The following is a 16,119-nucleotide window of genomic DNA, read 5'->3' on the forward strand; positions in this document are numbered from 1 at the left end:
CCTGTTCAGTCCCTTCCTCTATAAAGTTTGCAGCATGGACATGGACACGGTCACGTCACCAGACCTCGCTATGGCAGATTTCATTCACAACTGGGAGATGGACAAAGAAACCTCACCCTGGATTCACCAGTTGGGGCTCACAAGCCAGAAATGTGGACCTTTCTCCTGGAAGCTCAGATGAAGACGAATTTCAGGAATTGGGGTCAGATTCTTGCGCCAATGCAAAAAAGGAAAGTGCCATGGGCTGTGTCTCGCTGCCTCCCTCGCGTTGGTGCAGCTCATCTGGATCTGCAGCCGGATAAATGAGGGCCCTGCTTGAGTCAGTCTCCCGAGGCGAAGCCGCCCGTCTGCTCGGCCATCAAAGTGCTCCTCTCTGCAGGCACAGTGGCTCTGCTCATCCCATGGTGACAAGTCAGGTGAGGGGTTGTGCCCAGCCCAGCTTTGTCCTGTGCAGGAGGCAGCAGCGGGGCTGGGGGACACAGGGATGTGACAGCTGTCTGTTGGGATCATAGAATCATTTAGGCTGGGGAAGCCCTCTAAGATCATCAAGTCCAACCCAGCACTGCCAGGTCCAGCACTAAACCATGTCCCCAAGTGCCACATCTACAGTGTAGGGGGGAAATAAGCATTTGGCTCCCACCAAATAGCAGCTCAGGAGGTGCTTCAGGTGGACCTGATGAATTTATGGAAAGGCTGTGCTGACCCCTTAGGGATTTTCCGGTGGTGGGATGTCACTTCCATGCTGTGGCCTGGCCAGTGAGTGGTACAGCAGAGACTGAGGGCACTGGAGCCAAAACTGGATGTTTTAGGTGAAATTCCAGCCCTGATGGGCAGAGGACAGTAAATGTGACAAAGGCAAGCACTGAGCCAGCACCCATGGAGGGCTCCAGGGCCTCATTCCAGTTGTTGTCCCCCCTTGGGTAGGTTGGGAGATGCCCTGGCTCGGTGCATGGAGCGTGGGTGTGTGTGGCGTGGCTGGAGTGTGCTGTGGTTGTCCCCACCTCAGCCACCGCCACCCGCTCCGGCTGCTTTTATTGTGCCAGGAGATTTACGGGCTCTTTTGCGGGGTGTGTGCACTAATGATTTATTGCCTGTGGTGTAAGTGCTGCATCCCATCCATCGTGTGATGCACTGGCTCCTGGAGACAGCTGGTGGGGGCGGATTGGGATGGCAGAGCTCCACACCTGGAGCATCACCTGATCCCTGTATGAGGCGAAGACACCTGGATCCCCCATCCCCAGTTCCTGGGGGCTTGTTCACCCGGGAGTCTTTGCCCCACACAGTGAATTAAGCGCCCAAATTCAGCCTCTGTTTGCAGGGACAGGTTGCTGTGCCTGAGCAGGTCAGTCCTCCCCATTCCCAGTGTCCCTGGGCTGATCCAGCCAGACAAGCAGCACCTGGTGCAGACACAGCCCCTCTCCTGCAGCCAGCTCCTCCTGGCTGCAGAGGGGAGCAGTCATTACAAGCTCCTAATTAATTTTCCATCTCTAGCAGAGGGCCTAAAAGAGGCAGTGGGGCCCAGCACTGGGCTCTGCTCCTGCCTTGGGGGCTCTGCCCGCTCCGTTGGGCTTGGCTCCCGCTTCCTGCACGCTCCAGGGTCCCACCGAGGGGTTCCAGGGCTGAGCTGAGCCCTGGGATGGGTGTTTCAGCAGGAATATAACACCCAGACAACTGCCTTGCCCTCTGGAGCGCCTTCCACCCTCCAGCCAACAACCATTTGCATGGAGCTGAGCACAAGGTGGTGGTTTGGAGGGGAAACTGAGGCAGGGACGGTGATGGCAGCTTTACTCACAGCTCCTGGGGGACAGAGTCAGCGGAGCCCCGGCGCTGGCTCTCACCTTGGGGAAAGGCGGCCCAGGCTGGGAGTTTTTGACATCCCTGGGATGTGCTGAGCATTGCCTGTGGTCTGCCCACACCGTGTCCCGCTCCCAGTGCACCCCACACTCCTTTATGGAAAGCCCCAAGGTGTCACCAGCTGGTGTTTCAGGTAAACCAGGGGTGAGGGCTGCCTCCTGCTTGGGTTGGGGGTCACCACATGAGAGAACCAGGATAATGCTCCCTGTCATCACAGGGATCACCTGTGCTCGTCCCCGTGCTCCTGGGAGGGCGGGTGTGGACCGGGGAGCCAGGCAGCCCATCCATATTTATGCCTGACGTTAATTTCCATCCATTTCAATATTTTATGAGCATAACAATAAAAAAAAAAAGAAAGGGTTCAGTGCTCGTTGAGCCATAGAAATAATTGGGTGTTGATGGCCCTGGCGTGGTGCCACGCGTGTCCTGGGAGTTGCTGGTGCTGCCCATGCCTGAGAAATTGCCACAACAGTGCAGGAACCTGGATGGTCCCATGTGTATGGGGATGGACAGTGCCTGCCCTGGGGCTCTGCCACCTCTGGCTGTGACCCCGGGTCCTGGTGGGGCTCTGGAGGTCCCCCCAGGGCAGCTGTCACTGGATTTAATGTGGTGGTAGATCCAACTGGTGCTGAGCCGGGTAAGAGCAGCAGGAGGTGAGGGGATGCTGCTGGGATGGATCTCGCTGATGGAGAGAGATGGTGTTGACGTTGATGACATAATAAGGTGGGGTTGGCAGAGGTGGATTTCCACACAGGGTGTGCTCCCTGTTTCTCTACCCCGTCCCCTGCAAAGGTCTGGGCACCATGGCCATGGTGAAGGGTCAATATCTGCTGCAGTGGGAGCGGGTGAGAGGGGGTGCAGGGCTGGCCCCTGCCCTGTGAGGGGTCTCAACACGTCACTGTTTCTGTCCCCCAGATTCTGTGGCCTGTGTGGACCCCGAGGAGTGCACCCGTGTCTGCGGGGCCGCCGTGGGCTGTTCCAACATCGCCTACCCCAAGCTGGTGGTGGAGCTGATGCCCAGCGGTAGGTGGGTGGGAGGGGGTCACCCCATCTCCACCGGGCTCTGCTGCACCCTGGCTGCTCCCATGGCTTGGATGTTGGGGGGGACCCCATGGATGGACTGGGTGGGTTTGTGCATGGGACAGCCCACGCAGCCCCTCCGAGGGCGGCTCCAAAAGTGAGGTCAGGGGATGTGGGTGACCCTGTGGGTGACAGCAGGGTCTCGGCAGCCCGTGGTGCAGCTGGGGGTTCCCAAACCCCATCCTTACCCCAGGGGAGACCCCAGAGTGTGCCTGCAGAGGGTTAGGCATTATCCTGGGGTTGTCCCATGCCACCTCTCCCGGTTCAGCCGCTCCCTGACACTTCCTCTCCTCCCCAGGGCTGCGGGGTCTGATGATCGCGGTGATGATGGCAGCACTCATGTCATCCCTGACCTCCATATTCAACAGCAGCAGCACCCTCTTCACCATGGACATCTGGAGGAAGCTGCGGCCGGGGGCCGGTGACCGGGAGCTGCTCCTCGTGGGCAGGTAGTGACCGGGGGTTTCGGGGAGACTGGTGGGGCCAGTCCAGCCTGAAAAATGCCTGTGCTCAGCCTGGTTTATGCAAGGAAAACAAGCCCTTGTGTTATTTTATGTATGAAAGCCCTGGAAATGCAGACGGTTTGGCCAGTGTGAAGCCTCTCCCCGCCGCCTCCAGCCCGTTCCCCCCGGGAAGCCGCGGCTGCTCCCGGGGCTGAGGTCGCACACGAAGCACACGGGGGAACTTGGCCGCGTGGCGAAGGGCAGCGCTGCCCACACATGCCCCGGCTGCTCCCGTGGGACGGCGGGTGCCCGCGGGCAGCCCGGGAACCCGCCCGCGGTGCCGCGCTCGGGGCGGCGGAGTCAGCGCTGCGGAATGCCCGGCACGGTGCCACGGGGCCGGGAGCGTCCTCGGCGCGGGGCAGACAATAACAAGGAGGGAATCTGGGTCAGGGCTTTGGCTGGGCTGTGCTGGGGCTGCGGGGAGGGCTGGCTGGTCCAGCGGCTGCAGGAGCAGCTGTTTCTGGGCATCCTCCACCTCCCGAGGGTGGGAAGGGGATGGGCAGTGATGCTGGGGAACGGTGGTCTCGCGTGCTCCCTCATGGGAAGAGGGGCTCTTGCTTCAGGGCTTGCCTCGCCCTTCCCTGGCACTGGCTTCGCTGCCGGTGACAAGGGTGTGACAACGCAGGACAGCTTTCCCGAGGATGGATAATGAGTGTTTGCAAAGGGCTTTGCCCGCCCGGGGCGGGAGTCGCTGCTGCGGTGGATCCCGGCGCTTCATTAGCGTGTCGGGTGATTAGTGCGAGCAGGACGCTGCGGATCGCGGGGATAGAGCCAACGATAAGCGCTTTGGAGAGGGGAAAAAGCTGTTTAAGTTGCAAGTTTGATGTTTTCCTACCTGCCAGCATAGATAGAGACAGGCAGCCTCGGGTTATTCCTGAGTAGCTGCCAGGGGAGGCCAATCCCCCCCCCCTGGACCCAGCGGGGTGGGGATGCCCCATCCAGGGATCGTGGAATCAAAGAATGGTTTGGGTTGGAAGGGTCCTTGGAGATCACATCTCGTTCCAACCCCCTCCCAGCACAGGGAGGAAAGGGCTTTGATTGTAGGATCAGAAAGAGCTTCCAGTTCCTGGACTTGGGCGTTTGAGCTCCTGCTGGGCCGCGGTGCCTGGCTGGAAATCCCCGCTGCTGTTTGATGTGTGCTCCATGCCCAGGCGGTGGCGTGGTGGTTGGAACACCCGATCCTTCCCAAATTCCCTCAGTGCCCTGCAGCAGGCTGTGCTCTCCATTGCCTGCCCAGACACCCACCTCGGGCTGCGTGTGGAGCACGGACACTTGGCACTCCCAGCTCCTGCCACACTCAGAACTCCTGTGTTTTTCCATGGTCTTTTAGCATCAAGACCGGGTTGGACAGGGCTTGGAGCAACCTGGTCTAGTGGGAAGTGTCCCTGACTGTGGCAGGGGCTGGAATGAGAAGGGCTTTAAGGTCCCTTCCCAGCCAAACCGTTCCATCATTCTCTGATTTTCTCCTCTGTGGCTCACAAACATTCTGAACAGAGGGATTTCTCCCACCCCGTGGGTCAGGGTGTGCATTTTACGCTCGGGCTGGTTCCCTTTTCCCCAGCACCTGGCAGCAGAGGGGGCTCTGGCTAGAGCTGCTTTCATGGCTTATTTTTTCTCTTATTTTTTCCTACTTCTGCTTTTCGAGATGAGCAGATGGAGATGTAGGAAATTCTGTGAAGCTGTAAATAAGCCGGGCTGAGCTATAAATATGGCAGCTTTTGGGATGGGTCCTGCCCATTTTGGGCTTGGGCCCAAAATCTGGGGTCTGGCCAACCCCTCGTGCTTCGGAGGAGAGTGATGCTGTGGGGTGTGGCTGGGATTTGGGCGAGGATGAGGTCAGGGTGGTGTTGGGGACTAACACACCCCTCTGTCAGAGCCTGGCCAGGGCAGCTGAGCACGGGGCAGCTCAGCCCAGGTCCCCAGTTCTCAGCTGAGTGCCTTGACTGGACATGGGGATGCCGAGAGCAAGTTTGGCCAGAGCACCCAACACCTGCAGCTGGTGGCTTTTCATAGTGAAAGTGCCCTTTGCCTGGTGTTTCCCCATGGGGGGGTCCAGTTTAGCAGCCCCCTGGGGCTGGGCAGGGGCCTGGGGAGTGCTCACCTGCCCGGAATGGAACCAGCACAGGCATAATGAGCACCCTCTGTGGCCCTGGGGATGTCACCCAGCAGCGAGTGTCCTCCCCCTGACCCACCTGCATCTCCTGCACCAGCACTGGGACCCTGATTTTGGGGACCCCCATTGCCACGGTGACGCTGCAGGTGCCAAGAAGTGCAGGTGGGACAGGAACATCATCTGCACCACCTCCCTGCCGCTCACAGGGTGGTCACGGTGGTGCTGGTGGCCCTCAGCGTGGTCTGGATCCCCATCCTGCAGAGCTCCAGTGGTGGCCAGCTCTACGTCTACATCCAGGCTGTCACCAGCTACCTGGCTCCTCCTGTCACCGCCGTCTTCGTCCTGGCTGTCTTCTGGCCCCGAGCTAACGAGCAGGTACATGGCTGGGGTGGCCCTGGGGACAGCCTGGGGACATGGGTGGTACCAACACCCCCCTGTCTGCCCTGCTCCCAGGAACCCAGCAGGGCCTGGGGGGTTGTGGGGCGGAAGGAGGAAGAAGGGAGGGGGCGATGCTGGAGGGGCTGGTGAGAGGAACCGAGCCTGGCTGGTGTTCCCCTGGGAGCTGGTGGGTGTCCGGTGCAAAAAAGAGGAGGAGGAGGTGGCAGGTGCTGCCATGCATGGGCACCAAGTGTGGCATGGCCAGTGGGGGTGGCAGGGGACATCCCCTGCAGGGGGGGGGGCAGGGCTCAGCTGTGCCCCAACACGCAGGGGCCACTGGACCTTCTCCCAGGGCTGGCTGGAAGGAGCAGCTCCCAGAGGGTTCATCCCTGCTGTGGGGTGACCATCCTGCTCCAGCCACCCCCCCCACGGACCTTGGCTTTGCAGGGAGCTTTCTGGGGCCTGATGGCAGGGCTGGCACTGGGACTGGCCAGGCTGGGGCTGGAGCTGGCACACCCCACACCCCGCTGTGGGGTCCCTGACCAGCGGCCCTGGCTGCTCACTGACATCCACTACCTGCACTTTGCTGTGCTCCTGGCCACTGCCACAGCTGCTGTTGTGGTGGGGGGCAGCCTGCTGACCCCCCCACCGCCCCCAGCCCAGGTGAGTGGGGCACCCAGACCCCTCACCCTCTCCCCCCACCAGATCTCCTTGGATGGAGACATCAGTGTCACCCTGTGGACCCTGTGCTCAGCCAGGGGGTCCCCACAGGGGTCTGGCCTGGGAGGGTTTTCTCAGTAAATCTCACTCTGGTTTCCAGCTGAAGGATCTCACCTGGTGGACCCTCTCGCGGGAGCCTCCCCAGCCCCCTGTGTGTGGCACATCCCAGGGACCCCCTGCTGGTGAGTGTGTCCTTTGGGGTGTCTGGCAGGGGAGGCACAGCAGTGCCCCCCATTCCCTGCCTGTAATGGGCAGCAGGATGGCACAGACACCTCCTGCCAGGAGGTGGCTGGTCCCCAGGGCTGTCTGTCCCCCACACTCACTGTATTTCTGTGCCAGGTTCCTGCTCATCCAACCCAGACATCCAGCAGCCATCCAAGGCCATGGGACCCCCAGCTGTGGCCCTCAAGGACACCACAGAACCTCCACTCTGGGCCCGTGTCTGCGGCATCAATGCTGTTGTCCTGATGTGTGTCAATATTTTCTGTTATGCCTATTTTGCCTAGTGCCCAGCCAGCCCCTGGAGAGGGGGAAAGCTGCTGGGAGGGGGGGAAAATGGGGATTTGGGTGATAGCTTTTATTTGTCACACTTGGGACACGTGATGTTTAAATCTACTGGTGCAGTGAGCTGGGCATCCTCAGCACTGTGGACCCTGAGTGCATCCCAGGGGGTGTGAGGTGTGGGGGGCACTTGTGAGGGCAGCAAGTCCCTGGGAGGGGTTTGGGACAGGGATTTGGGTGGGAAAATGGGGGCTTCACTTGGAACAAATCCACAACAAAGCAGCAGGGGCATGAATTCAGGACAGGACCACCTTGGCAGCGGTGGGAAAGGAGCAGTCACACTCGTGGGTGTCACCCGAACTCATTTTACTAGCTCTAAATAAAAAAAAATACTATAAAGCCACAATTTGCAGCTATGAACAGCACCCACAGGACTGAATCCCCCTGGATCAAGCCTCCCCTGGCACCTGGAGTCCTGGCATCCCTCCACGGGGTCACGGAGCCCAGCTGCATCCTGGCTGCCTGCAGCCCTCCCTGGAGGTGGGTTCTTCGCTTACAGGGCCCGGAGAGGAGCCAAGGTTTGGGGGGCACTTGCTCTCCCCCTCTGTTGCTGTCATCCCACTGGACTGTGGCTCTGGAAAAGTTTTCACGGCTGTGGGGACGAAGGGACACACAGCCCGTGTGTGGGCACGAAGCGGCTCCGGTGGGTGGGGGCAGTGGGGCGGGTCCTGCCGCCCCCGCGGGGCCGGGGGGGAGTCACTTGCGGATGGGGTGGACGTAATTCCGAGGGAAGAAGCCGACCCGGCCGTAGATCTTCCCCTGCCACCAGTTGGGGTCAGGGCAGTCCAGGACCTCGATGATGTCCCCGCGGAGGAAGGGCAGCTGGGAGCCCTCGTGGGCTGGGAAGTCGAACTGGGCTTGCACGAATCGGGGTCTGCCCACCTGGAGGGAAGTTGAGGGCAGGGGTTGGCGGGGGGAGAGGGGTCCCCATCCACCAGCCCCTCAGCACCACGTTGCACTGTTTGGGTCCCCAGAGTGACAGGGACATTGTGCCACTGTGGGACAAGGACCAGCCCTGGGAGGGCTTGGGGTGCCTATTTTGAGGGGAGAGAGGGAAGCTAGGGAAATCCTGCCATGGGAAGAACAGAATGCTGTGGATGGCCCTGAGTGCAGGGAAGAGCCTGGGGTGCAGGGGAACACCCTGGGGTGCAGGGGAACATCCTGGGATGCAGCCACAGCCTGGGGCTCAGGGCAGGGCCAGGGATGGAGAGCAGCACCTTGGGGTGCAGGGAAACACCCTGGGGTGCTGGACACAGCTTGGGGTGCAGGGAAACACCCTGGGGTGCTGGACACAGCCTGGGGTGCAGAGGAGCAGCGTGATGCAGGGAAGAGCCTGGGGTGCAGGGGAGCACCCCAGAGCCCAGGAAACTCCCTGTTCCTGCTGCTGGGAGAGCCAAGATGGGTGCTCAGGGGACCCCCTCCCTTTGGAGGCAGCTGGCACTCCTATCCTTCCCAAGTCCTTCCCAGGCCTTTCTGGGTGCTGGAGCCTCTCCCATCCCAGCTCCCAAGGTCCAGTTTTGCTGCCTCCACAGCCACTGCCCCAGGGCTTGGCTTTGCTGGAGTTTGCCCCAGGCTGGCTGTGCCCTGTCCTGGGCTGGTCTGGCTCTGCCACCCGCCCTGGGCAGCATCCCTGGCCCAAGAGATGGTGGCAAGTGCCCGGGGTGACCTGCCTTGCCCTGCCCTGTTCTGCCCTGCTGAGCTCCTCTAGGGGCTTTTCCTCCCTCCAATGCTGCTGCACCCTCTCCTGCTCCACACTGAGGGCCAGGTGTCCCAAGGATGTCCCTGTCCCCCTTCCGTGGGAACACTGAGGCTCGAGGGGGCTCACGCAGGGGTTTGGGAGCAGCTGTGCCATCACTCCACACCCCAGCTCTGCATGTCCCCATGGCCCCTTCCATGGCTGTACCTCCTGGCTCTGCTCCTCGTCCCGGAGGAAGATCTGCTGCTCTTTGGCGATCGTGGTCGTCCTGTAGAAATCCACCAGCTCGTTGAGGGAATTGAACTTTTCCTCCCAGAGGAAATACTTGCCGTTCCTCTCCCTGAGCACCTTGAAATGCTGGACATGCTTCCCGTAGCTGTGGAAGGAGGATGGATGTTATCCTGGCCTTGGGACGCTGGCAGCACCCAGACGCTCTTCTGGCAAGGTAGGAAAACCTGGAGGTGCTGAGGAGGTTGGAAGGAGCCCAGGGGTCTCATTATACCCATCCTGCCATGGTGGGGATGACTGGGGTCACTCCTAGTCCTGCAACAAGGGCTCACAGCTGAGACGTGCTACAGCTCATCCCACAGGCAGCTGAAGCTCAGTCCCGGCCCTGGCACACCGGGATGCCCGTGGGCTCAGGGAGGGCAGTGTGCCAGACATGTGTAGGGCAGGTGGCTTTGTCCAGGGCCACATCTGAGGAACGTGTGGTGAGAGCTGCAGGTCTCAGCTCAGCACGTACGGGGAAGGAGGTTGAAAATGTTGGGATTGGGCTCCCAGCTTCCCTGCACTCCTGGGACCTCCAAGCCCAGGAGGACGGGACAGGCCAGGATTTCCCTTGCAGCCCCCCATGCTGGCACCCCTTGGAGTGTACCTGGGGGTGCCAGGTTGGGGTGTCTGCACTGCAGGGGCCTGCCTCTGCCAGAGCCCCAGGCAGGGGCAGGACCTGCCACGCTGGTGACGCACAGCAGAGCACGGCTCCCTTTCATTATGGGCAAGAACCTCCCGAAACATTTCATTAGGGATTAGCAGTGTGAGAAAGTGCCTGGCTGGCCTGGGGCCGGCTCCTGCTCCCCCAGCTGGGGCAGGGAAGGGACAGGGATGGGATAAGGTGCCCGGAGATAGGCTCTGCCCTGGCTGCCGATGCCAAAGGCATCGGGATGCTGCAGCCCTTCATCCCTAGAGATGCTCCGGGCAGCTTGTTCCCGCAGGCCGTGTCCCCTGGGCTGTGCTTGCAGGTTGTCCCCAGCTCCATCCTCACCCACAGGGCTGTGTTTAGGGGTGCCCCTGGGAGGGACCCCGGGCGAGGCAGCGGTGCAGGCAGCAGGAAGCAGTGGGGCTGGAGGAGGAGCGCGGGGATATGAGGGGAGGAAGGAGAGGAAGGAAAGGAAAGCCCTGTGCGAGGCTGGGCCTGGATGTGCTGGGACATGGCTCCGCAGCCCCCAACCCCTTCGAGGTGGCAGGGGCTGGGCAGAGTGCTCGCCCCTTCCCCAGCACTGTCACAGGGGCCCCACGCAAGGGTGGCCTGATGCCTCAGTCCCCAAAGCGGGGGCTGCAGGGACCCCCATCCTGCCACGTGTCCCAGGGCCACTCACTTGACGGAGATGGAGAATTCCCCCGGGGTGCTCTCGCTGTCGCGGATCAGGAAGGCTCCCACGTGATTCCGTTTGAGGAGCTGCTTCTCTGCCAGCTGCCGGGAGATCCTGCCCGCGTACCACCTGGGAGGGACACCGGGCTGAGCCACACGGGCAGCCCTGGACACCCGGGGACACCCCAGTGCCACGTCCCCACCCTGCAGGATGGAGGCAGCGAGAGCCCCGCTGCCGGCAGGAGAGGGGTCTCCATAGGGCTCCACACAGGGCTGGGAGCCCCCCACAGCAGTCACTCCCTTCCCTCCCCCTCCCGATTTATTGTGGGGTGAGGCACCACAGGGTGCTGTGGGTGCAGAGGTGTTCCCACGTGCAGGGTGAGCGCAGCATCGCTGACAGCCGCGACCGCATCCTGTCACCTGCCCGCTCACATCACGTGCCTCGTCCCCCACTTTGCTGCCTGTCCCCTCCTCTGTGTCCCTTGGCCCCTTCCAGGTGTAGAGCAGAAAACCCTCCATGCCAGGATAAAAGCCTCCATGCCAGGATAAAACCCTCCTGCCTGCTTTGGTGGCAGCTGCCAAAAGGAGGTGGAGGAGCAGAGTCCCCATCTCCCATCCCTGCCAAGGCCGTGTCCGGGCATTTCGGACCCTCAGGCTGTGGAGACCCTCTGCTACCTGTCCCATGAATGATCAGCCACAGACTTCAGCCCAGAGTCAACCCTCCAGGTGCTGCATGGAAGAGGCTGCACCTCAGCCACCCCGAAGCTGGAGAGGCAGCGGGATGTGCCCCAGGCTGCCTCGAGCCCACACGTTTGCTCTGGCATTTAAATGTGATTTACCGGGGGCTAATGATACATAAAACACAGGTTAAATCAGGGATGGATTACAGTGGGCTTTAATAACACGGTAATAGGATTGTGTCTAATGCAGTTGTAATCCCATAATGCTTTGTTGTTCCCCAATTATCATTTATTTAGTGGCAGCTCGGTGCGAGGGTTGGATTTTGGTGTGTTAGGGGTACGTGGGTGTTCCTTTGCCTCCTGTCCCCTGGGGCTGTGGTGGCAATGGCAGACTGATTGAGCAGTCAGACCCCATCTCTGTGACTCAGTTTCCCCAAGTGTGGGACTACCCTGGCTCCTGGTAGACCTTTGGGAATTGCACCGTTGGAATTGCTGCCTGGGTGGTGGGTGCTTGAGCCCCCCTTCCCCACACGGTGGGATGGCACTTACGGGTGTGGCTTGACCTTGATGTAGTTTTTGGGGACAAAGCCCTCACAGCCAAACAGCTCAGCCTTGTACCAGTTCTGGTCATCTTCCATGTTGAGGATCTAAGGTGGGAGAGGAACAGGGAGGCATCAGCCTGGCTGCTGCTCCCCTGGGAGAGGGGCCGAGTGGGACCCCCATTGCTGCCCCAGACCCACATCACCCACCAAAACCTGGGGAAAGGGGGCTCTGCCAACAGTGACACGGTCTGGGGGGGTTTGGGGGCACCTGGATGCTCCTCCCAGCCCTCCTTGGCTTGCCATGGATGCCAACAGCTGGGAGGTGCCCGTCATTGTCCCAAACCCCTGATGAGGGAAGAGGGTGAAATCTGTCCCTGGAGTAGCCAGGACATCAGCCAGGCCTCATGTCCCCCCAGGATGGTGGCAGTGGGTGCCCCATGGGAGGAAGTGCCCCGGTGAGAGCAGGGTGCTGACACTTACTTGTGTGTGACACCATTTTCCAGCGTCCCACGCAGGGGCCCGGGGGTGGCACAGCTGTGCAAACAGGATCTGAAACCCCAGGTCACGGTCTGGGGCCACGGGGAAAACACGCCGGGAGCCAGGGACGGGCATGGGGGGTTTGGGGCCCTGGGTTACAGCCAGGCTGTGCCCTCACCCCTCCTGGGGGTGGCTGCACCCATGAGGGGCTACAGGGTGCTGGGGGACCAGGAGGAGTTGCCACATTGCAGCATCAGCCCCATGGACAGGACAGCAGGGGAGGGTGTGGGTGCTCTTACCCTGTCACACGGCTGCAGCCCCCCGGGGATATTCTGAGCCCCCTTGATGCTTTTTGGGGTTCCCAGGGGGCATTTAAGAGCCTGTCCTGATGCCAGTGCCTGGGTGGGTGTTTAGGCACATGCTCCCAGCTGCTGGATCCCCACAGCCCCCAGTGCCTCAGTGGGGCAGGAAAAATGTGTTCCAGCCCTGGGGAGCTGCTGCAGAGCACAGCTGGTGGCACCAATGGCCAGGGGGGCCACATGCCATGTCCCAGCTGGGCATGTCCCTCTCTGGAGATGTGCTTGGTGGCACAGACAAGTGGTACCCACTGCTGGGAATGCTGCTCTGCACCCCAGTATCCTCAAGGTTGGCTCCTTATACCCCACAGAGGGCCCCAAAGAGGCAACAAAGCCAGGGGCAGTGAAAGCACCGGTGTCACCCTGTGCCCTGTGCCCGCCCTGTCCCCCAAAAGCAACAGCATCCAACCCCCCCCATGGCTGGTGACCCCCTGCCCTCAGTACCTTCAGGGTGTCCCCTTTCTGGAAGGGCAGCTCGTCCTTCTCCGTCGTCTGGAAGCTGTAGAGAGCCACTGACTCCATGGCTGTCACCAGGGGGTCTGGAGGGGTGCCAGGGGGCTGCCTGGGGCTCAGCACCCCGCGGGGCTCTGTGCTCCGGGCCGAGCACACGGCGCGGCAGTGCCGGCGGGCAGGAAACCGCGCTGATGTCACGGCACTGCTGGAGCACCACGCGGGCACAGCTGCCCAGATGTGCTCAGAGGGGTGGGGAGCTGTGCCAGCCCCCCTGGGTGCCAGGGGAACAAAGGGATCTCCCAAGGGATCTGGGTGCATCCCCTCTGTGGTGGGTGGTGGGCAGCAGCAGAGATTTGGATGGAAACAGGACGGTGATGGGCTGGACACGGGTTGAGGATGTTGGGAAGTGTGTTTGGAGGGCACAGGCAGGCTGGTAGTGCTGGGGGGGGAGTTTCTGATGTCTTGTAAACGCTGAGCTGCCAAAAGGTGGCTTGGTGGGAATGGTTGCTCCAGAAGAAAAAAAACCATGGAGGGTGGGAATGGCGGAGGCGGAGGGCGGTGGGCGGATGCACACACCTGGATTCTTTGGAATTCAGATCGAACACTCCGTGTCCCAGCTCTGAACAGTCAGATCTCAGCACAACTGTCATGAGCTTTTTGGGTTGTGTCCCTTTGGTGGGTTGATTTTTCCCAGCTTTCTTTTGCAGGGCTGGGGAATGAAAATCCCTTTTAGACTGAAACGACTTCCTGCAGCTCCCGTGGGAGTCAGGCACTGAGTGTGCAGGGCTCGCCCGCCGGGTAGCGTTCCCAGTGGGAAGGTCTCCGATGCTGTGCAGCCTTCCTGTGTGTGGGCTGGGGCACGAAGAGTGTGGAAAATCCGCCAGACACTGGCTTGCTTTGCTGTGAGGAATTAAAGCAGGGACAGCTGCAGCTCAGGCCCTGCCCATGGATTTGGGCACTTTCCAGCGAGGAGCAGGATGCCGCTGCCATCTGCCCAGGGTGGGATGAGCCGTGGTGCTTGCAGGGCCACTGTGGGGACACGGGCTCGGTGATTCACCTCCTCCAAACCTTAATCCCAATTCCTGGCCGCATCCAAAAAGCAAATCCCATATAAGACCCCACTGAGGCTGTTTTCAGGCTCTCACGCCCATGGGAAGAGGAGAGGGATGTGTGGGGTGGCCCTGGGTGTCCCCACACCCAGCGAGGCCCCTGTCCCCAATGGTTATCCCTGGGATCTGCTGGTCCCAGGGGAAGCGGAGACACTGGGAAGGCCTGGAAGATCAGGGAGGCTGTGGGAAGAGGCTCCATGTAAGCTCGCCTGTCACATGGAGGACTGGACTCGGTGGATCCCCATGTCCTAGAGAGACCCAGGGGATGGGAATACAGCAGGAAGAGACCCAGGGGATGGGAATGCAGCAGGAAGAGACCCAGGGGATGAGAATGCTGCAGGAAGACAGCTCTCTAGAGCTTCCCCTACCCCTTGGCAGCCTTGACGAGGATGGAGCTGGATGTTCCTTGGGGAAACCAGCAGAGCCACTGTTACAACCCTGCTGTGACCAAGGGCCTGATCCTGTCCCTGTGTCCATCAGCCCAAACTGGATGATAGGAAGTCCATTCCAGGGTGGAGGAATGGAATTCCATTTCCCTGGTAAGGAATAATAGGGCAGTGGGGGGGATGACTGGGCACTGAGAGGGTTGGTGTGGGAGAAACCTGCAGCCGAGGGAGAGGGTTTTTGGGGTGACAATCCCCATGCTGTGTAGGTGGACACTGGGAGCAGTCTGGGGGCTCAGCTTCCTGGGGCTGGGAGCAGGGAGGCTTGGGGGGCACCCCGGGGTGTCCGGGCTGGAGCCGTGGGTGTGGGGCACAGGACAGTGGGGTCACAGAGGGGTCCCCAGGCCTTGGCACAGTGCTGGACTCAGGACCGCAGCAGGATGGGATCCTGCCAGAAGATGGCAGCAGATCCCAGAGGGACACTGGGGACACTGGGGACAGGCCACCTGCCCCTCCGCTCCTGCTCTAAAGGAAGCAGGCAGCCCCTCTGTCAGGTCTGTCCTGCCACCTTCTACATCACAGCCCCTCCCCGACCCCCTTCCCTTGCTCCATCCTTCCTGCTGCCCCAGCTGTGGTCCCTGTGCTGGGTCCATGTCCCTCCTGCTCACTGGTGTCCCAGTCCTGGCTCGCTTGTCCCCGGCTGCTGCCTGAGCACACGTGGTCACTGTGGGGGTGACAGCACCCCCCCGACCTCAGGAGTGATGCCAGAGCAGTCTGTAGCCCCTTTTCTGGGTTGGGAGCAAAACATTCCCATGTCCAGCTGGTTTCTGGGTTTCTCATCCTAACTCGCTGCCAGGGAGCAGGACAGGATTCCCTGATGCCAGGAGGGGAGCAGTGCCCAGTGAGGTGTTTGGTACCTGCGCAGCATCTGCTGCCTCCAGGGAACCCCTCTAGGGAACCCCTTATCCTGGTACCGCAAAACATGAGATGCCTGTCACATCCTGTTGTCCAGCTGCGTCATTCCCTGGCAAAACCCTTGTGCCTGCCCCAAATCTGCCCCATGCCATGCTCACCAGCCCTCGGGAGAAGCCTAGATCCTGGAGATCTGTGCCCCCATCCCTGTGCCCTGCGTGTCCCCCGTGTTCAGAGGGACCCAGGAGGTGCCACGTGGTTGTCACTGGTCGGGTGTCAAAGCCTGCAGCCTGGAGCAAGGTGCTGAGCATCAGCCCAGCCTGCAAGAGATGCCAAGGGATCCCAGGGAGCTGCACTGCATCACCTGAGGGCACGCAGCAGTGGGTGGGAGCCCACCTTGCCCTGGGTTTAACCACCAGCCCATGTAGCCTCTCCCCCCATGCAGGGGAATTCCATGACCCTGGGGACAGGCAGTAGAAGGTGCTGGGGGCTCTGGCATTGTCCTTTCCCAGCTCTATGGCTGCTCTGGGCACTGGGAACTGCCTGGAGCTCCTGCTGACTCCTGGGTTGCCCAATCTGCCCAGCCCCTGTTTCATCAACATCCTGTGTTTACCTGGCTGAAAAATCCCCACTTGAGAGGGAGGAAGAGGAGGGAGGGGAGCCTCTTCCCCTTCCGCTGGGGGCCTGGGGAGCTTTGTTGTGGAGCCACCCCGG

The 16,119-nt window shown here is 61.1% G+C and overlaps 2 protein-coding genes across 4 annotated transcripts in view; one reads left to right on the forward strand and one right to left on the reverse strand.

Annotated features, from left to right (window-relative positions):
* The window catches only part of SLC5A10 (solute carrier family 5 member 10), a 40,039-nt gene extending 32,491 nt beyond the window's left edge, over nt 1-7,548 (forward strand). For all 3 annotated transcript variants that reach the window (XM_064673331.1, XM_064673333.1, XM_064673332.1), the window contains 6 exons: nt 2,770-2,877; nt 3,233-3,383; nt 5,757-5,925; nt 6,376-6,591; nt 6,749-6,830; nt 6,988-7,548. In XM_064673331.1, coding sequence (XP_064529401.1) covers nt 2,770-2,877; nt 3,233-3,383; nt 5,757-5,925; nt 6,376-6,591; nt 6,749-6,830; nt 6,988-7,154 — 893 coding nt within the window. In that variant the 3' untranslated portion in view covers nt 7,155-7,548. The remainder of the gene's footprint in view (nt 1-2,769; nt 2,878-3,232; nt 3,384-5,756; nt 5,926-6,375; nt 6,592-6,748; nt 6,831-6,987) is intronic.
* A 129-nt stretch (nt 7,549-7,677) lies between these two features.
* Nucleotides 7,678-15,592, reverse strand: LOC135423270 (GRB2-related adapter protein-like). The gene is made up of 5 exons (XM_064673339.1): nt 12,993-15,592; nt 11,723-11,820; nt 10,501-10,623; nt 9,113-9,281; nt 7,678-8,091 (listed from the first exon to the last, which is right to left on the reverse strand). Exons 1-5 carry the CDS (start codon nt 13,527-13,529, stop codon nt 7,906-7,908), a joined length of 1,113 nt encoding a protein of 370 aa, XP_064529409.1. The 5' UTR covers nt 13,530-15,592; the 3' UTR covers nt 7,678-7,905.
* Nucleotides 15,593-16,119: the final 527 nt, after the last annotated feature.

This window comes from Pseudopipra pipra, chromosome 16, assembly GCF_036250125.1.
Source record: "Pseudopipra pipra isolate bDixPip1 chromosome 16, bDixPip1.hap1, whole genome shotgun sequence".
NCBI classification, from domain to species: domain Eukaryota; kingdom Metazoa; phylum Chordata; class Aves; order Passeriformes; family Pipridae; genus Pseudopipra; species Pseudopipra pipra.